The following is a 21,490-nucleotide window of genomic DNA, read 5'->3' on the forward strand; positions in this document are numbered from 1 at the left end:
TCCTGCAAGTTCCAGCATTTACTCCTAGGGATGCTGGAGGAATCTGAGATGGACTAAAATGAGTTCAGATTTCTAAGAGTCCGACCTGTGGAATGTGCTGCGGAGCGACCCCCTCAGGCAGTGCAGAGTCCGTGGACTTCCGGATGATTTTTTTACTTTCCCAAAATTTACGCATATAAATTCTTAGGAAAATACATAAGTTTCTGCTGAGGAAATGTTGAATGGAATGGAGACAATATGCTAAATACTACGTACTAAGGTAAATTATGTAAATACTTACGTAAATATATAAGTAATTAGAGTACTTTTCCACATGACGAAAAAAAAAATTCGCATCTGCCTGTGCGTGGACAACGGAACAAAAGGCACCTGACAATCCATGAAACACACACGGAGTAGATTTTACAGTCTGTACATCCCTATTCACTCCTTGGCAAGAATGGAAATTTCCCCACTTACGGGAACTCCATGAGTGGGGTGCGGGGGAGGAATCTTAGAGATGTTGGCTCACTTGTTATTGGTGGTGTACCACTCACATCCTGTGTTCTTTAGATTTAAGAAAATGGATGAAAGAAGAAAAAACCCAGCTTTTTGTGTCTGTCTTGTATAATTTTCCCCATGTCCCTTGCACAGACAGCTTTGAGGGTGTTGCCTAAGAGCCATTGCCCAGGGACAAGGACCAGTTTGACCTAAAACCTGGAATGCATCTTCTCCCCCACCCTCATGATTATGGGAACATGATACTTACTGCAGCAAATATTCTCAGACCCAGGGTCATAACAATACATCCTAGTCAGTATTGCCTTAGGCCAGAGCGAGCACTTCCCAGACTTACACATGCATGCACCCACAGGGGGTAATCCACTTGAATGACAGCTCTTGCTGAGATGAAAAATAAAACATGCATTGAAATTTATTACTATTTCTGCTATTTTTAAAAAAAAATACATTATTTTATGGCAAAAATTGACTAAATCCTTGTTAGTCAAGAATTTTCTTCTGATAACAGGAGCGGCATAAAGGACATATGGGTCTTTCTCCCAAGGAAAACTCTTCAAATGCTTGAAGACAAGTACTATGAAACATGTGAGAACATGAGAGCAGAACAGTCTGACGGGTGCAGGATTGGTAGCTGTCTTGGAGAAGTCCATCCTGAGGATGAGTGGGGTGGACAAGTGGCATAATGCAAATTGGGCAGTCAACGATGTCTTGCCGGAATGCCTGAAACAGAAAGTAGTGTTGCCCTCAGAAAATACTGGAGAGTGTAAATAGCAACAGTTTATATTTATGCATTAAAAATCCCAATGACCTTGTATAATAGTTACCTAAATTGTTTTGAAATTTTCATTCTTGAAACACTGTGAGGTGGTTTGTAAAATAGAAGCAACCTATGGCCTTCAAAGCTGGGAGAAGAGTTGACGTTGGATCTTTAACAGACTATACCAATTTCTTTAATTTTTGTAGCCCTAAAGTTTGTAATTTGCCATGTCTGGTCTACTCAGTCTCAGATTATTCCAAATGTTCCATTTATGGAACATGGGCATATCCACATTTTAAAATTTAGGAAAGATTTCTGGTGTATCATGTAGTAGGGCTAATGCAGCAAATGAGGTAAATATATTTCGTGCTGGCTAGATATACGGGAATTCTGAGGTTGCTCATGAAGTTAAAGCCTCGGGTACAAGTTGGCAAACAAAACAGGATTGTGAGGAGCTCCAAAAGGATACCTTGAAACTGGGAGTATGGGTGTCAAAATGGCAAATGCAGTTCAATGTAAGCAAGTGTAAAGTGATGCTTCAAGTATAAGCTGATGGGATCTGAACTAGCAGTGACTGAACAAGAAAGAGATTTTGGGGTTGCAGTGAACAGCTCGATGAAAATGTCAACCCCAGTGTGTGGCAGCTGTGAAAAAGGCAAAATCCATGTTGGGCATAATTAGAAAAGAACTTGAAAATAAAACTGCCAATATCATACTGCCCTTATACAAATCTATGGTGCGACCACATGTAGAATACTGTGTACAGTTCTGGTTGCTGCACCTAAAAAAGGATATTGTAGAGTTGGAAAAAGTTCAGAAAAGAGCAACTAAAATTATCAAGGGGCTGGAGCAACTCCCCTATGAGAGAAAGTTACAGCAGCTGGGATTGTTTAGCTTAGAAAAAAGGCAAGTAAGGGGGGACATGGTAGAGGTGCACAACATTATGCATGGTATGGAGAAAGTGGACAGGGAGACATTTTTTCCCTCTCAAAAAGCTAGAACCCAAAGGCATCATACCATGAAGCTGATTGGTGGGAGATTCAGGACAGAAAAAGAAATATTTCTTAACATAGCACATAGTTAAACTATAGAATTCACTTCCACAAGATGCAGTGATGGCCACCAATTTGGATGGCTTTAAAAAGGGATTGGACAAATTCATGGAGGATAAGGCTATCGATGGCTACTAGTCCTGATGGCTATATGCTACTTCCAGTATCAGAGGCAGTCTGCCTATGTACACCGGTTGCTGGGAACATGGGCAGGAGGGTCCTGTTGCGCTCATGTCCTGCTTGTGGTTTTCCTGTGAGCAGCTGGTTCGCCACTGTGTGAACAGAACGCTGGACTAAATGGACCCTTGGTCTGAGCCAGCATGGCTCTTATGTTCTTAACTATCAATAGCTGGCCTTGCCGTCTGAACAAGACACACCGATAGCATTTTCTGTAAATACAGTATAGCTGAAGGAGCGCTGCACTTGGATAAGAAAAAAAAGCATTAGTCCAACTCCCTGTTCACTAAGGCCACTAAGCTGACCATGCAGAAGTCATGCACTCTGTCTATCCTGAGAGAACAAAATGTGAGCACCCTGTGTACCACTCTGAATTGATAAGAGGAGAAAGAGAAGGCTACAAATGTGAGTAATCTACACAAAAATGCTGCTACTAGTCAATTACAACCAAGCATAGAGGTGGAGAGTTGGTCTTTAAGGAAGATAGAGCATTTTTGTCTCCAAAACCAACCTGCATTTGTATCTTTTCCCACTCAACTTCACCCATGAGAGGGCCCAACTTCTTGTCTAGTTGCTGAAACACATCTTGACTTGCAGCTACAGTAGAATCAATTTCGGAGAAAAGCTCATCTATGTGGGTATCATATGAATTCAATAATCGTTGGCAGATCTCTGTAAACTGAAGGGTGTGACAAAAGATTTTACTCCTGTTAGTGAATTGCAATGGACTATAAGCAGGTATCTGAAGGCCCCATGAGGCATCAATGCCAGGGTTGTCTCCTTTGCAGGAAGTTAAGATGCACCCTTTTGGCTTAAATAGTGGGTTATACACACAGCCTGACAAGATTCCAGCTCCTCCCTATCCTCAGTAGTGCTAATGTGCCCTGAAGGAAAATGCTTCCTGTCCCCAGTTAACTGTGACTAGTGGGGTGGATAGTGGGAAAACCATGCATTTCTGGAAAAAAAGCATGACACTTTCCATAAGTGCTCTATACATATGTAAGATTAATTTTTAAGGTAGGGTCCAAACTTAATGGTCACTGTTTTCAAAATGGCGGCCATATATGATGACTATATAAAAAAAGGCCATAAATAAAAATGACACTTTTTATTGTTACATTTATTAGCTTATGCATTAAAAATGTATGCATTTTTACAATTGAACATTAATGTAAACTAATAATTTTTCATTTAACATTGTTAATCAGGGACATCTTGTTCATTGGTTTGTGAAGTAAACAGGTTTCATTGTATTGGCTGTGAACTACATTTACTTTTCAAACACATCAACATTTTTGCAGTTATTGCACTTGCACAGCATTGTGCATTTTAGTAACACTTTTTTGCACTTTCACTGGCTGGTATTGCAGTTCTTACAGGAACAGTTTAATAATTCCTTGCATATTGCAGAAGCTTCAGGAAGATTAGTCCAAATAAGTTTTCAAGTTGATTCGTCAACTTTGTGCCAACCCCAAGCTCCTGGATCTGGCAACTTAGGTTGCTTGACCAAACATGTCCCCAACAATATCCAGCTTGATATGCAGACTGCAATGCACATTGTTCCAAGGCTGTTTTAGTTGGTGGTATCTTGTCAATGGACCACCCCTATTTGGTAAAGAGCTCCTTTCTACACATCTCTGCTTGAACTGGATGACGATTTGTCGTATAATAGGACAACAAATGTTTCAAAATCGTTGGTTAAGTCTTTTATGTCTTTGGGTTGTTGAGACAAAAATTTAAATATCTGGGTAATTTCAGGAAGAGTATTAAGTGTTTCCCATGCAGAATTTTTTCCATGACCTCCAAAGGATGATGTAGTGTTGCATCTTGTGAATACATGAAACTATGGTAGAGCAGGTGCCTTATCCACACCAAGCGCACTATAAATGCACTGGACTGTAATGGAAATGCTTCCCTATGCCAAATACAATTCACAACAGATCAACTTGCAAAGCATTGGAAACGGATAATGATAGGACCACAACATCTGTGTCTACTGTCTGAATTATAATTCTTGTGTCCATGTTGGCTGGTTTCTTTCACATGTAACATAATTCTTGTGTCAGCTTCTTCGTGAGAGCATTGCTCCAACTCATCATGAATACACATGTTGCATCTTACTTGCTTTCCTTGAGTAGTTACTATCTATCATGATGGGTTGTAAGTTTTTCGGCCAATAGTTTGAAGAGCTCGGTTTTGTTTTAATTGTTAAGGGAGAATTTCCCCCCCAGTTCCTTGGAATGGCTGTGTTATTAAGTACACAATGTCTTGTGCCAGCACCTTGAGATCTTTGGGTTTCCGACTTTAAACTGTCTGGATGATAGTCCCAGATGACATTGATTCAGCTAGCTTCATTCTATTCCCGAAGAATTGAGTCCACAAACTTCTCACCATACTCATCAAAAGTCTTTGCTTCTCTGGGAGGTAACATATGACCCATAGCTGGTCCATCAAGAGCTACAGCTGAAGCCATTGGCTTTTCATTGGGATAATCTGCCAAGCTCCTGAAGCACTGCAGGAGATCTGATTTGTTAGTTTTTCTTAGTTGCCCATATTCTGATAGGGATAGAGGGAATGGTTGATTCTTGTGTTTAAAGAAGTAGTCTAAACAAGCGCCCTGTTGTTGGCAGGCAATGTACACTGCAAATAAATGTGTATCTTTGGCAAGTTTCAAGTGTAGGCTTAGTTTGTTTTTTTCCTAGGTTTTGGGTAAATCATTTAAACTGATTTCGCTGGATTGGTGATTCAGTTGGTGCAATTTGCTCCTCAAGTTGCAGGTGCACATAGTCCTTGAACTGCTGAATTCTGCTTGCTTGAAGTTCTTGTAGGTTCTCAAGTGCAGCTTGTGAAGTTATTAGCCTATTGTGAATGTTCATGAAGTCTTGACTGGGATTGCCCAAATCTTCGATCTTTTGTATCAGCACCTTGATGTGTTTAAAGAATGAAAGTTGTACACTGGATATGCATTCATGGTGCTGAATTGTTTTTTTTTTTTTTTTAATGAAATCCTGTTTCAAAATCATATATCAGTTTTGCTACTTCAGGCTCTGCCACCATCCATCTTCTCAACGCATTTGGATTCTTGGTTAAACCTATAGCGCCTCCATCACCTTTCACAAGTACATTGCATTGCTCATGTGCTTGGTCTAAGGACACTGCTGAGAACACTTCCCACTAATGTTTGCTGTGAATTTCCCAGCAGTTAATTCAGATTGTATCTCAGGGTGCAATCTCGCCAAATTTGTCATATCTCGAAGATGCACAGGAAGCCATCTTGCATAGGTAATGTGATTCAAAGAGAAGAACCAAAGTGCAATTCTCATCAGAGTTTTCATGTACAAGCTAAAATTGGAACTATGGATTGCTGTTTAGAAATTGAGTAAAGGTCTTAACAGTACATCCATAACTATGCTCCAAAATGCAAACTGTGGAATAGTTGTGCACTGATTTTCACACCATGCTTCAAAAGTAAGTGGTTTGTTTCCTCCATCATACTCTTTGACATACCATTTGTAGGCTTGTTTTCTTAAACAGTACAATGCACAGATTGTTACTTGATGTGCAGATCTTGTTATGTGTGACACATGAAGGTATGAATCTGCTGTACCACATGATGTGATGCCAGCTTCAACAAGAGCATCAACCCAACCATTTTGATCAAGTAAATGTCCAAGCATGCTCATTATGGCCTTTTCTAAGTGAATACATACCATCATGATTAAAAATTTGTCTTCACCAAATATGTTAGGGGATGTCCATTGTGTATGTTTAGCAATTGTATACAAGGGGCATTGCATGTAACGACTGGTGTTTGGCCTGGATTTAGATGATTAGTTGCCTTTGATATGAGACTCATTGCGTATCTTATCAATGCTGCTGAATGGGCAACATCAGGAAACATAGGTAGCAATACATATTTTGTTGATTGTATCGATCTTTTCTTTGTAGCTTGTATTGGCATGAAAAGCACCCCATGAAACATACTCAGCTGCTTCCAAAGAATCTTGTTCTGTAAATTTTTTGACATGTAGCCAATTTTCATTACACTTAGGTAAACAACCATATTTGACATGGCAGTGACTGCCAGGCTGGTCACACTTTGGAATGGAAATGGGTGATTGTCAATTTCAAAACAAAGTATGTGCATATATTTATTAGGGAGATTCAATACTTTCTTTGTAACTGGTATGCTGTGATAAGTAGTTTTTGTTCTATCAATTCCATGTTCACCAATCAGTGCATGTTGTTGAAGTGATCTAGCCGTCCCATGGAAAGATCCAATTGCCATTGTTGATGATGGGTTGTAGTCAATGTTATTGACAGCTCCCGTAGTAAAAAATTCTTCCACGAAGACTTTGACACCAATTTCTTCGTAATAGTCACAAGCTGATTTGGATAAGTCAGACGAAAGCTTTTTTGGATAAGTCAGACCCGGTCATATCATATTCCTAATCCCAAAGCATGTACCTTATCCACCATTTCCTACTTTCTGGTTCTGCAGTGCAACAACAGTGACAGATAAATAGGTGAAAGGGTTTCTTGGGAGCACTCATGACGTACAGCTTCACTGCAAGCAACATGCCAGAGCATAATGTAGCTGATTAATTGTGCTATTGTTAGTGCTTCTTGTCTGGCATTGTTATCCAACTGCTATGGCTATTTAGGCCATACAAAATCATTTAATCAATGCTAATAAAATGTCTGGACCTCTTTGTTCTTGGGAGGTTTGGTCAAGACTGCCATTAAATTCCAAATCTGTTTTCAGAGTGACCTACCGTATCTTCTTTACAATGTGTAATGCATTCATATCAGTTTCAGCATCAAACTCGCAAGCATTATACATTGCATTGCCCATATCTTCCTTGACAGTTATCAGTACATCATGACCTTTGCTGTAAGAATTCTGGAATTTGTTTGAGTAGTACATCTTTGATATGAGTTGAATGAGTGATTTGCTTTTCTCCCATAAGTTGCTCCAAATGCATTTCAAAGAGTGTTACTAAGTCTTCCAATCTGAAAACAGGCATTACTTTGCTGCCTATGATTATATCTTCAACATAAGACATCAACTCTGCTAAGGCAGTGGCAAAGATTTCTTTGCTAGTGTTGGAAACATTTGCATGCTTTGTATTCCATGAGTGTTTCTGAACCTATTCAGGCATGTCATGTGGTTCTATACCAGGCTTCTATCGCAACCACTTCACTCATTTTTGCCAAAATTTTCTGATCCTGAAGTGCAGTTGAAAATTCACTAACCTTGTTAGACATTGCCTTTGTCATTACTTTATGAAGCCATGATATTTCCTCTTCCTCTTGTTCAGAAAAGAAACATTAGTTTTTGAAGTTAGATGTTTCACCTTGTGATCTTCGAGATGCTTTGCCAGGCCTTTACTGCAGCTGCCTTCAGCTGCTGCTTGTTTGGGGGTCTTTATGCCTTCAGTCTTGTCTTCAGTAAGTGAAAAGCATGCTCTATTGGGTGAGATCAGGTGACTGACTTGGCCATTGAAGAACATCCCACTTCTTTGCCTGGAGAAACTCTTGGGTAGCTTTTGCTGTATGTTTTGGGTCATTATCCATCTGCAATATGAAGCGGCATCCTATCAGTTTGGCAGCATTCAGCTGAATCTGAGCAGAAAGTATAGCCCTATACACTTCAGAATTCATCCTGCTGCTTTTATCAGCAGTCAGGTCATCAATAAACACCAGTGACCCGGTTCCATTGGCAGCCATACATGCCCATGCAATAACACTGCCTCCACCACGTTTGACAGATGATGTGGCATGCTTTGGATCATGAGCTGTTCCTTTCCTTCTCCATACTCTTCTCTTCCCATCATTCTGGTAGAAGTTAATCTTGGTTTCATCAGTCCAAAGAATCTTATTCCAGAACTGGGCAGGATTATTGGGTGTTTGCTGGCAAAGGCTAATCTGGCCTGTCTGTTCTTGAGCGTTACCAGTCCTTTGCAACTTGTTGTGAAGCCTCTGGATTTACATTCATAAAGCTGTCCCTTGACTGCAGATGTTGACCATGACATGCCTACCTCCGCAAGAGCATTCTTGACCTGGCTAGATGTTGTGAAAGGGTTCCTCTTCATCATGAGCAGAATTCTGCGGTCATCCACTTTAGTCGTCTTCCGTGGTCTTCCAAGCCTTTTGCTGTTGCTGAGCTTGCAAGTTAATTCCTTCTTTTTCAGGATGTTCCAAACTGTTGTATTGGCCACTCCCACTGTTTTTGCTATCTTTCTGATGGGTTTGTTTCCTCAGCCTAATGATGGCCTCTTTCACTCGCATGGACACCTCTTTGGACCTCATGTTGGGAGTTCCAGTGAACAGCTACCAAATGCAAATGTAACACTCAGAACCACCTCCAGGCCTTTTATCTGCTTGATTGGTCATGGGGTACCCAGGAAATAGGCCACACCTGGCCATGCAGCTGCTTGTTGGCCATTCGTTCCATTACTTATGAGCCACCAACGATTGGGGGTGTGTGTATGCCACTGGCTGTACTTCCTGAATGGTTAGTGCCCCACTTTTGTCAAGCCCCTTGAATTACAGCTGAAAGTCCTGACTTTGCTCCCATCTGGGTGTATTTCCTTTCCACTTCAATGTGGTGGTGTACAGAGGCCAACTGCCAAAACTGTTAACCTTGTTCCAATATTTCTGGCCCTGACTTATGGTATGCCAATATTATGGTATGCCCAAGTATTCCAGGGGGAAAAGCTCGGTAGTGTTGGGGATTAGGTTCATGAGTCAAGGTTTAGAGTACTTAGAATTGCCAGATTCACCAATGCTAATTGCTACCCCTATTAGTAAAGTAGGTGTGTTGCATGCAGACATGCTGAACATCAACATGAAGGAACAAGGCTGGGGGAAGTCTCCCTTGCAGTTTAAAGAACCACAAGGGAAGCAACTGGCAGCTGGGAACATAAACCTCATATATGCATTCTCCATCCAATTTTTCGCCATGTACAATCCTTTAAAGCAAGGGTGGGCAACTTGTGCCCTCCAGATATTTTGGCCTACAACTCCCATCATGCCTAGTCAACATAGCCAATGGTGAGGGATGATAGAAGTTGACAGACAAAACATCTGGCAAGCCACAAGTTGCTGCTTTAAAGAATAAAGCTCTATATTTATATTGACCATTGGTCCATCTAAGCCAGTCCTGTCTATTCCACCTAACAGTGGTGGTCCTTGTTCTCCAGTGGCCCTTTCCAGCCCTTTTTACTAGCGATACCAAGGATTGAAACTGGGACTTGCATGCAAAATATTTGCTCTACTATTGAACTATGGCTCCTCCCTCCTTGGGAAACAGATGCCAATGCAAAATTCACAAGCAAGTACAGACTCCGTCTATCCACACTGTATTGTTTTCAGTGGCATAACCTCTTTGATGTGCTTTCAAGCATACAACCTAATTCACATTAAAAGCTGCACAATGTGGAGAGCATCTGCACATGGATGCATATTTGGATATGCTTCCTGATTCACAAAGTGCTGTGTGGGTGGAAGGCTGCATCTGCACACAGACCTCCCTAGTTGGACTGAAATGGGGGTGGGGGTGACCCATCTTCGGTGAGATGTAAGTCAGCAAGGTAGAAGCACAATACAAAAATAATGAACACTTTTTGTGGGTCTACACTTGTAGTAAGAGATTACCTGCCCCCATATTAATCTATCTGGCTGTCAGGATCATCTTTAGAGGCCCATCTCCAGGTGCCCCCACCTTCAGAGATCAAGCAGGTGGCAGCTGCTGATAGGGCCCTTTCTCTTGCAGTGCCACAGCTATGTCTGCAGGAAACAGCACCTTCTGGGCCAAACAGGAGCCAGGTGGGGGCGATTTTCAGCAGAAAACTGGCATGGAGCGCCAGTCCAGAACACATTCCAGACTGGGCCCTGCAGCTGCTTTTTGTCTAACATAAAAGCAGGCAAATTAAACATGCTTGTTTAAACACATGACTAACATTGTGTGTAGTTTGGCCCTCAGGTTGCTCTGTTATAACTATGGCAGTACTCCAGATGGGTGAAGTGATTTTCATGAGTGATATTTAATAGCTTTTTGCATGTCTCAAATCTCTTATTTTAAATGAAGAAACTTTACTCATGAGAAAGTACATTGAGTTTTAAAATGGCTCACTTCTGGTTTCTATGCCAAGTTAACATATGGTTGTAAATTACAGACAATAAGATGCTAGTAGAGTCACTTGTGAAAATGTCCTAGATGCTTTGTTAATTCCATTGATCACAAACTCTTGACTTTTGTCTTAATGTAAGTTGTGCTAAAAATCAATGACTTAGATCCTAAACTTCTTTCCATGAAGAGAGTTCATATTCACGGAACAGAGTTTTTCCTCTCCCCCCTTCTCCCTGCTGTACCATGAACACCCTCCACCCAAATCTGCTCCTTGGTTGGAGGACCCTTTGGAATGATGTACAATATGGTATGTGTGATGGTGGTGGGACTGCAGCTGAAGAGGGGAATTGGTGGGAACATACACACCCTGCCCCCTGCAGGCAAGTTAGGATCCAAGTCATTTGTTTTTTCTGCGGAGGAAAAGTAATTCATTAACAGATAAAAACAGGACTTCTCCAATTTAAAAAATGGGAGATCTTAATTTCCCCCAAAATGCTGTGTGGAAAATTATTTTGCATTTGAGTAATACATTTTGTGTCTACTTTTGTGACCCCTCTACCCTTCAACTTGAACAATGTGACAAAGTGGAGGCATTCTAAATGTTTTTATCTATAAGTAAAGCACCATCAGTCACAGGTTTTCGGTGACGCCCAAGAACATGATTAAATAAAGATGCACACAAAAGCATTGCGATGAACTTTGTCTGCCAAAGGGGAGCCCTTTTAAAGCAATCCATCTTTGTCAGCAAATTGCTTACTAATGTGTTGACTTAAAAGTAAAATGAAAAGGCTGGAATTTACAGCGTATCAATGAATCAGTTGATAAGCTTTTACTGGTTTAATATCCTCCTAGCCTTGCTGCCTGGTGCCACATCAAGTTAGCAACAGAATGTTTGCCATCTCTATGTGATAAAGGAAGTCAAATGGCTAAACAAACTCCCGGACCATTCTGCTGTTTGTAAGATTTAAATTAAAATCTTTGGGAAGATGTCACGTGGTGGGCAAGGAGGATACCAGAGTGAGCTGCACCATTTTACAAAATAATACACTTAGCAGCTTCCTAAGCAATGGCCTGCATTTTAGCTAAGTTAACAATAATGTAATGCATTTGAAAAGATTTAATTACAGCAATAAAATACCTTCCCTCAATTAGATGACATATACAAGCATAGTGTATAGATAAGGATCAAAGAAATTCACTACCTACTCACTGAATTCTAGGCAACACTTCACTTTCTGTATACATTGGTGTTAAAAATTAGCATACTTGGGTTGTAGTAACCTTTTGCAGTCTCTTTGATCTATGTTAGTAAGTTCGCAAATTGATTAATGGAAAAAGCCTACTGTACCACTATTAGACAAATAAAATACACTCTACTTAGCAATAACATTTCAAACACAGGACGTAACTTGAGAATTTATTTACCATTACAAAACCTGACCATTGTTTTTGTGTGTTCCTATCAAAGGAAGTGGAGATCTATCTATCTATCTATCTATCTATCTATCTATCTATCTATCTATCATCTATCATTCACGCATATTTTACTCAGCCACCTTAGTTTAACCGCATAATACTTTGGCTCTGTACCATTTCAAGAGCTAAGGCTTCCAATTTAGGAAGTTTCTTTACAATCTTGAAACACATCTTGGTTTGAGGATATAGTCTTTTTATCTACTTGATGTTTAGGCTTTAGTGTTTTATAATTTTAAATTTTGTAAACCACCAAGAAATGGTTGAGTGTGCAGTATGTAAGTGTTGAAAATAAATAAAATAAAACATTGATAGTACAATGATAGTCAGTGGGACTTACTCCCAGGTAAATGTGCAGAGGATTGCAGCCTGTGTGCCTTACGAAACAGCTCATTTCCAGGAAGCCTTCCTTGGTTAACCAGCCTCAGTTTTATTGGCACTCTTTTTATTTTTAAAGAATAATCTTAATATCATGTTCCTTCTTTTTATCTTTTGTTCATTTTATCTCTTGTTCATCACTCTGGAATCTGTTTAGATGTAGAGGGGTATACAAATGTTGTAAATAAATAAGTTAGCAGAGCCAGCCACAACTTTCACTTGCTAATGAAATAATATATCCTTTTACTCTATATATTTAATGGAGATCTGTGTGCCTGTTCCGTTATGTGTTAATTGCAAAGAGAAACACATTTAGTTCTGGTGTTTTAACTATGGAAGTCATGTTCTTTCTGCAAGCTATGTAGCATGGTTTTTAAAGCTGAAGCTGCTGAATCCATCAGTAGGTACTTGGAGATAAGTAGTGGGATCCACACAGCTGATGCTAGGATAAGGGCACACTTATGCTCTTGATCTGTACTATTCATTGGGTCTTGTATGAGTGTTGCTACCAATACCTCCGTTAAGATTTCATGGGCTGGATTAAGTGGAAAGAAACTGGGAAGTGCTAATCAGCAAGAGTCAGTATATCTAACCCTAACTGGATAAAGTTTACACTAGTGCAAACAGCCACAGCCCTTGTATTTCTTGCCATCCTATCTATTTTTCAGGATCAAGCTATGTGCCTAAATCAAGCTAAGTGTACAAATATTAAATATGAGTCAAATCAAAAATATACTAGCCTTCATCTTATGATACTAGAATGGTAAACAAAATGTAATTTAAAATCTTAATATACAAAAAATGATAAAACACCAACTATAACACTAGAAAGCTGCACTACAAAAAAGACAGCTCATATATCCCAGCTTAATAAGCTGGTTCAAATACCTGGGCAAACAAATAATGTCAGCATCAGTTACATCTCCATGGGCAGGGTGTTTCACATTTAGGCATTACAACAGCGATGGCTCTCTGTTGTCACATATAATGTAGCAATGGTTCTTGGAGAAGAGCCTGCCCCCTGATGATCTTAAAGCATGGGTAGGCTGGTGAAGGGAGAGGTGCTGCAGATATTTGGGGTCCCAGGCTGTTTAGGGCTTTAGAGACTAGAGACAAGCACCAGCACCTTGAATTGGGCTTGGAAACAAATAGGCAGCCAATGCATCTGTTTAAGGATTGGTGTAATATAACTTCACCTGGTTGTACTGGTTATAATCTTGACAGCTTCATTCTGTACTGGTTGAAGCTTCTGAGTTATCTTCAAGAGCAGCCCCATGTACAAAGCTTTACAGTAATCCAGTCTGATGATTAACAGAGCCTGAATCACTATGGCCAGACTATCACTGTCCAGGAATTATCATAGCTGGTGAACCAGACAGAGCAGGTAAAAGGCACTCCTAATCACCAAGGCCACCTGGGCCTCAGATAACAAGATTGGATCAAGGGATACTTCCAAACTTTGTACCTGGTCTTTCAGGGAGAGTGTAATTCTGTCTAGAAAAGGTGGTACACTGCATTTCTGGACATGAGAACTACCTACCCACATGCCACCATATTGTTGCGATGTAACCTCCGTTTATTGGGCCTTCAGTCAGCCAAACTGAGGTGGAATAATTCTGGAAACACATGAGGAACTGATTCAAAACGCAAGGGCACTTGCATGACTAGCAGATGGTTTCCCATAAGGAGGATAGAATGAGAAATTGCTTTCCCAGTCTTTCCTGGACTCAGGTGTGTTGCTGCAACTCTGTTGCTCTGACCCAAGCACTGGGAGAGAGGCATTGTCCTGGCCTCCTTTCCTTTCCCAACTGAATTCTGCTACAGGTGAAAATGGAGGGGGCAAAGGGTGCTTCACCACCAGCAGCATTCAGCACTCTTGGCTCAAGGACAGTGTGGACTATTCTGAAGGAATGAAAGACCGTCTTTCACGTGGCCAGGCCTACTCTGGTCCTTTAAGTAGCCCATCAATTAGAGCAGGCCAATTGCAGCTTCCTCCCTGGCTATTTACAGCCCCCTGGAAAAATACTAAATACTAACAGTTTGTGGCCCTTTCCCACATACAGAGATAAAGCCAGGGGAGGGGGAAAATAGTATATCTGAAATGGAGTTGCAGTGAGGGAAGGTTAGAGCGCTACTAAGTGGAGTAAAGGAAGGAGGGTTAACTAACAGGAGGTCAGAGCCCTGTTGTAGTACACAGAAAGAATGCTCCGGGATGCAAGAAAAAGGAGGTTAAGAGAAAATGGATTAAAAAGTAAACACAGAGTCAAAATTAATACATTTTTCCACAGTTAATGTAACTAGGTAGCACTCTAAGTTACTAAAAATATAAGAACAAGGTTATGACAGCTAAGAAAGAATTGGGGTGGCTGGCTGGTTTGATTTTTTTTAAATGAAAAAAGAATAAAGTTAGGAAAGGGAAAAGACAAACTTTACATTATGGAGGATTAGTCTTCAAGGCCTGAACACCCATTGTTCTGTCATTCAAATGAGTATGAAAGCTTCCTTGTACAGGAGCTGTGGACACACGCTGGGTTCCTTCACACTGAGCTTTTATCCTGTGATTGAGATTGCTCCTTCAGGGAAGTTTGCGGGCTCTCTACATGACACCATGATCATTCAAGGTGTCTCCTGCACTAATGCCCTTTGTTCCGTTTTTGAATAGATCACAGATAATGAGCTATCAAATTACCCCGTTGTGTTCTGCTTCAGTTTCCTCTGTGAAAAACGGGACAGTGGCAAGAAGAGGAGCGAGATCAGTGAACGATAATAGAAGACTCAGATACGGGGAGAAGGAGGGGGAAAGGGGTGGGGGAAAAGGAAGCACATGAAAAAGGGAGTCGTTCTGATCCTGCATTTAAAATGGAAGTAGAAAGCCCCATTTTAAATGCAGGATTTTAGGCTGGTGTAGAGATGCCCCCTGTATCACGGCCAAGTACTATGAACTCACAAGCTTTGATTCAACCTACTGTTCTTTGTATTCAACAAGTAATTACCTTTAATTCCCCCACTCATCTTTTCAAGTTCTACAGATTTCCTTTTATGATAATGACTGAGGTCTGATTAACATGTTATGTTTTGGGCATGATAAAATGACCTTGAGGTGATTTTACCACATCAGTTTTGTATGAGAAATGTATTGTTTGAATATGCCCTCACATGGTGAGAGCTGGTATTTACTGTGACAGAGCAAAGCATTGAAGGCAATGGGGTTTTTTAAACTGGTGAGGGAACATATCAATATTGGTTGAAATGTTCACAATCACCATTGCACACTGCGGGTTGTTTAAGCCATGGTGAGGTGCAGCATATGCTGGGCAGTTTCTGAGGATTCAAGCCACAGCTTGTTGTGTCTGCTACCAAACCCTGCTACCCGGGTTTGGACAACACAACAAGCTGCAGCTTGAATAGTCAAAATGGCTGCCTGCATGTGACATAGCCCAATGTGGCTTAGAATCATAGAATAGTAGGGTTGGAAGGGGCCTACAAGGCCATCGAGTCCAACCCCCTGCTCAGTGCAGGAATCCAAGTCAAAGCATCCCTGACAGATGGCTGTCCAGCCTCGTCTTGAACGCCTCCACTGTGGGAGAGCCCACCACCTCCCCAGGTAATTGGTTCCATTGTCATATTGCTCTAACAGTCAGAAAGTTTTTCCTGATGTAAATATGCCACAGTGGGCTGTTCGATCATGCAAACGAGCCCATCCTATAACTACTTTGTGTCTCTAATGCTCTGGAATAAACACAATCATGTTCACCCTTAGAAATGGAAAAGATGCTGGGGGCGGGGGGCATTGAATTATATCACCAGGACATTGAAAATGGTTCACTTACAGAATGTGGCTTTGCTAAACAATTAAATATTTCTTGGACAATATAGGTGAAGAATTCCATGGTACTGAAAATGCAACAGAATCAAGTAAACACCATTTTAAACCATATGAACAATTTCGTTTGTGCGATTGGTAGTCAGTACACATGAAACAGTTGCCATATGAACGTCACTTTAAATTAGTCCACGTAGTAACACCCCCAAGTTATTTTTCTGCAGTAGATTGCTACATAGAATGGGGAAATATCTTCACACCATCCCAAAAGATAAGGTCCACACTATAAACAAGATTAAATCTGAAGCGCTGTAACTAACCATTAAGCTTTTCCACCATGTGTTGCACAGGAGAGAAAAAAAAGAACACTTACTGTAAGTTAAAGAAAACAAACCATATATAGAAGAAAGACTCTCCAGCTAATAAACCAGTCTTGGATGAGATTCAGATTTAGTTAAACTTCGAGTAGATCCACTGAAATCAGAGTTTACTCCAAGTATGACTAAGTCGGGATCTAACCCACTGACTATTTTTAAAAACTTAGTGATGTATGTGAGATATAAGTCATAGAAGTTTTTATGCTCCTGTTATACAAATTATCCCTTATTCTAAGTAATTGGATGGATGATTTGCTTTTGTAGCACCATAATGCGTTTGGGGGAGGAGGGACATGAAGACCATAATTAAGCATTTTTAAATGCCACACATACCTTTTCCTCAAAGAATTTTTTTCTTAACTTGGAATCTTTTGGAGGCACTGTATTTCTCAGATTTTTATACCATTTTCTAACAATGTACCCCCTCCAGGAAGCTTGAATTCTGTGACATGAAAAAATACAGATCTTTCACAAATCCAAACACCCAGAATAAAATGTAGAAATAAGGTTTGCAAGCTTTAAATTCGCTTTTGAGGTGTCTCCCAGCTGGGGACAAGAAAGTAGGATAGAAAACAGTTCATCTCTGTCAGCAGCAGCTGCTTTACAAGAATGAGTTGCCACTGAATTGCTCAGCACAGCTGGTCCCATCTAATGTGGCAACAATGCATCTGAATCATGTATTTCCCATCATTACTCAAGCATGGCAGACTCTCCTGCATTAAAAGAGGCACTCCTAGGCTGTGACTAGCCATTTCCTATTTTAGTGTTTCCCACCAATTATTACTATTTCAAGTTAGGTTTTCTATCATTAGTGACATTATTAGTTAGCAACATTATTCAAGAACTGCTTAGCGATTTCATTATATTGAATAGTATATAAGTATTTTAAATAAATAAATAAATAAATAAATAATCAGTCAATCAATCTAGCCTTTCTCAATGTTTAAAATCATGCCAGCTGGTCATTTGTGCTACCTGCTCCCTCAAAACTACAATTAAAGTAAGATTTCCCATTCCTGCTGCAGGATGGATAGTCAGGAGGTGGGGTCAGGTGGGAATCTTGTTGGTTTTTCTTTGAATCAGGCTAGACGTGTATTGCATAGATCAAGCACCTAATATGCAGGCTTTAAAGGGGGCGGGGGGAAGGACCACAAAATGGCAGGGAAGCACTGATACTTCGCCACCACCATTGCATCTGTTCACTGTCATCCAGCAGAGCTGTTTTAGATAGTGAAGGGCCTCCTTGGTGTAGGCTTTGGGATACAAGCAACTTAAAAAAAGAAAGAAAAAAAGATATATGTGCATAAGCCCTTGTAGCAATTTGTATTTCAGTAATGTTTTAATTTCAAACTACCGTACAATTGCGCTCATTTCACATGCCAGCAAGGTTATGCTCAAAATCCTACAAGCTAGGCTTCAGCAGTATGTGAACCGAGAACTACCGGAAGTACAAGCTGGGTTTTGAAGAGGCAGAGGAACTAGAGATCAAATCACCAACATTTGCTAGATCATGGAGAAAGCAAGAGAATTCCAGAAAAACGTCTATTTCTGCTTCATTGACTACACTAAAGCCTTTGATTGTGTGGATCACAACAAACTGTGGCAAATTCTTAAAGAGATGGGAGTACCGGACCACCTTACCTGTCTCCTGAGAAACCTGTACGAGGGTCAAGAAGCAACAGTAAGAACCGGACATGGAACAACCGAGTGGTTCCAAATTGGGAAAGGAGTACGACAAGGCTTTATATTGTCGCCCTACATATTTAATTTATATGCAGAGTTCATCATGAGAAACGCCGGGTTGGATGAATCACAGGTCGGAATTAAGATTGCCAGGAGAATTACCAACAACCTCACATACGCAGACGATACCACCCTAATGGCAGAAAGCGAGGAGGATCTAAAGAGCCTCTTGTTGAGGGTGAAAGAGGAGAGTGCAAAAGCTGGTTTGAAACTCAACATTAAAAAAACGAAGATCATGGCATTTGGCCCCATCACTTCCTGGCATATAGAGGGGGAAGAAATGGCAGCAGTGACAGATTTCATTTTCTTGTGTTCCAAGATCACCGCAGATGGTGACTGTAGCCATGAAATTAAAAGACGCTTGCTCCTTGGGAGGAAAGCTATGGCAAACCTAGACAGCATAGTAAGAAGCAGAGACATCACTTTGCCAACAAAGGTTCGTATAATCAAAGCTATGGTTTTCCCAGTAGCAACGTATGGCTGTGAGAGCTGGACTATAAGGAAGGCTGAGCGCCAAAGAAGCGATGCTTTTGAACTGTGGTCCTGGAGAAGACTCTTACGAGTCCCCTGGACTGCAAGGAGGTAATATCAATCAATCCTAAAGGAAATCAACCCTGAGTGCTCATTGGAAGGACAGATACTGAAGCTGAAGCTCAAATATTTTGGCCACCTAATGCGATGAGAAAACTCCCTGGAAAAGACCCTGATGCTGGGAAAGATTGAAGGCAAAAGGAGAAGGGGACGGCTGAGGAGGAGATGGCTAGATAGCATCACCGATGCAATGAATATGGACTTGAGCACACTCCGGGAGAGAGCGCAGGATAGGAAGGCCTGGCATGCTATGGTCCATGGGGTCACGAAGAGTCGGACATGACTGAACGACTGAACAACAACGTTTTAATTATGTGTGTTGTCCTATTTGTAGTTTTTATTACCATTAATGTTACAGCCCCCTGAAGAAGGTGTAAAAATAGGAAAAAGGTTGAAATGCATTGGGCTTCCTACAGTTAATTTATTTTTGCATCTTGAGGACCTGTTTCTCTTCTTTGTGATGTGCTTTGGATGGTACCTCCTTCTGTTTCCATGTACACACATGAGGAAGGTTATTTGTATCAGGATTGCTGAAGGTGGGAGTGGAGAGAAGGTTAGCAACTGGTGGTGGTAGAAGTAATGACAGCCACAAAAGTACAACTGGTGGTAAATTGGGGGGGGGGAGGAATTCAGTGGCTGGGGTCAGGGCAGCCTAGGAGGCACAATTAAAACCGTGGGGGATACGTGCAGCCTGGGCTGCGGGGTGTGGACCTGATTTAGATACATTCCAATCTGGCTTTGGGTCTGATATTGGGATGGAAACAGCCTTGATTGCCCTGGTGAAAGACTTACACTGGGAATGAATGGGGTGAATGCAACTTTGTTGATTCTCCACGACCTCTCAGTGACTTTCAATACTATTGACCATAGTATCCTTCTGACTCATTTATCTGGGTTGGGCTTAGGAGGCATAATGTTATGGCGGTTCTGGTTCTTCCTAGAAAAGTGGTTTCAGAAGGTGGTGCTGGCCATTGCTAAACTGCTGGCCACTGCCTCGCATGGCCATTGCTAAACTGCTGGAAATTGCTTTGGGGTAAGAGTTGTGTTGGTGCTTTTTTGTGATATCACAGGCACAAGCCAAATTATCCTTGATATTTGTACAACCAAAGTCCACATAGTACTCATCAACACCTACAGTGAGGAGAATTACAATTTCCAGCAGTTTAGTAGTTTGAGAGCTGGGAAATTATTCTTCCCTCCTCCCCCACCCATGAAGGCATTTGCATGGATCATATGATCTGGAATGTTCCTGAAAAAAAGTTTAAAAAAATCATGAGCAAAATCTATATTAATCTAAAATTAACTCACTCTCGAGTTCAAATTGAACATCTGCGTGAAAGTTTTGCATCACTACTTAAATATAAAACTGTTAGATGGGATGGAAAAAAACTTACTCAAGTCTTTGAAGTACCATTCCCTAACTCTGGAGTATTAGCAATGCATCCATCACTGCACAGTATTTTCTATGCATGCAGACTTTTCAAAAGATATTTCTCAGTGAAAACTGTTTTGTCATTTGCCAGTCATCCTTACCTTGTAGCACACTTTATTTTAAATAGGCGTGCTCCGTCATGAATTACTCGGGTCTGATACTGGATCTTTCTACACATTGGACAGGTCTTTTTACCTGCAAATCTTTCAAAAGCTTTCAGGCATGCCTAGAAAAATAACATTCAACGTTAATGTGAAATTAGTTAACCCACCCCCACCCCGGTTTATTCACAGAATTTGTGGATGTAGGATGTGCAGTGGTTGCACAGAGCCCAGCGGCAGGGGATAAGGGAAAGTACACAATGCTAAGAAAGATAGTATTCCAACGTAATGGAGCTGGGGGTCAGGGGAAGGAGTTCCTGATCTACCCCTACTTTTCCATGTCCCCCAGAAACTTTATGCCATTCTTATTAGAATAGGGTGAAGCACTGCTCAGACTAATTCTGGATTTACTTTAAATTACAGTAAGGAAGTAGTGATGGATTTTTCATCAGTTAACAGTTCATATTAATAGTGAATATTAATATTATGTAATTATAAACAGCTGTGAAGCAACTATGGTAAACAAACAGCTACATATTGTTAAATATTGCAAACTGTTTATTCTGAGACAGGCTGCAATACTACGCCTGGTTACATGTGGTTAATATTCACTGACATAACTAAGACAGAGAGAGCATAACTACATGCAGCCTTGGTATCTAAATGTTTGCCCTTGTACATACAAATGATGTTTCAAAACACAATAAAGGACATTGTCTCAAAACAGTATCCTGAAATGTTTCAAATTGTGTAGATGAGAAACAAGACTTAATTCAACACTTTACATTCACATAAATACTAGTTCTGCAATGTCCATGTTAAAACACTGATTTGATGCACATTTCACTTTTAGTAGATAAAGGCTTACTCACTCTGTGAAACACGTGAGAACATGAAAGCAAAACCTGTTCAAAGAGAATAAAAACGCCTCATGAAATTTAAATTCATACA

General features: G+C 40.7%; 1 protein-coding gene across 2 annotated transcripts in view; it reads right to left on the reverse strand.

The window, feature by feature from the left end:
* Nucleotides 1-884: 884 nt before the first annotated feature.
* Nucleotides 885-21,490, reverse strand: part of RNF32 (ring finger protein 32) — a 34,396-nt gene continuing 13,790 nt past the window's right edge. For both annotated transcript variants that reach the window (XM_084859312.1, XM_084859313.1), the window contains exons 5-9: nt 21,412-21,444; nt 20,540-20,664; nt 17,006-17,114; nt 2,999-3,166; nt 885-1,221 (exon numbers count right to left, since the gene is read on the reverse strand). In XM_084859312.1, coding sequence (XP_084715438.1) covers nt 982-1,221; nt 2,999-3,166; nt 17,006-17,114; nt 20,540-20,664; nt 21,412-21,444 — 675 coding nt within the window. In that variant the 3' untranslated portion in view covers nt 885-981. The remainder of the gene's footprint in view (nt 1,222-2,998; nt 3,167-17,005; nt 17,115-20,539; nt 20,665-21,411; nt 21,445-21,490) is intronic.

Source organism: Heloderma suspectum, chromosome 5, assembly GCF_057233095.1.
Source record: "Heloderma suspectum isolate Gila_16-S chromosome 5, 16-S_ref, whole genome shotgun sequence".
Classification (NCBI taxonomy): Eukaryota; Metazoa; Chordata; class Lepidosauria; order Squamata; family Helodermatidae; genus Heloderma; species Heloderma suspectum.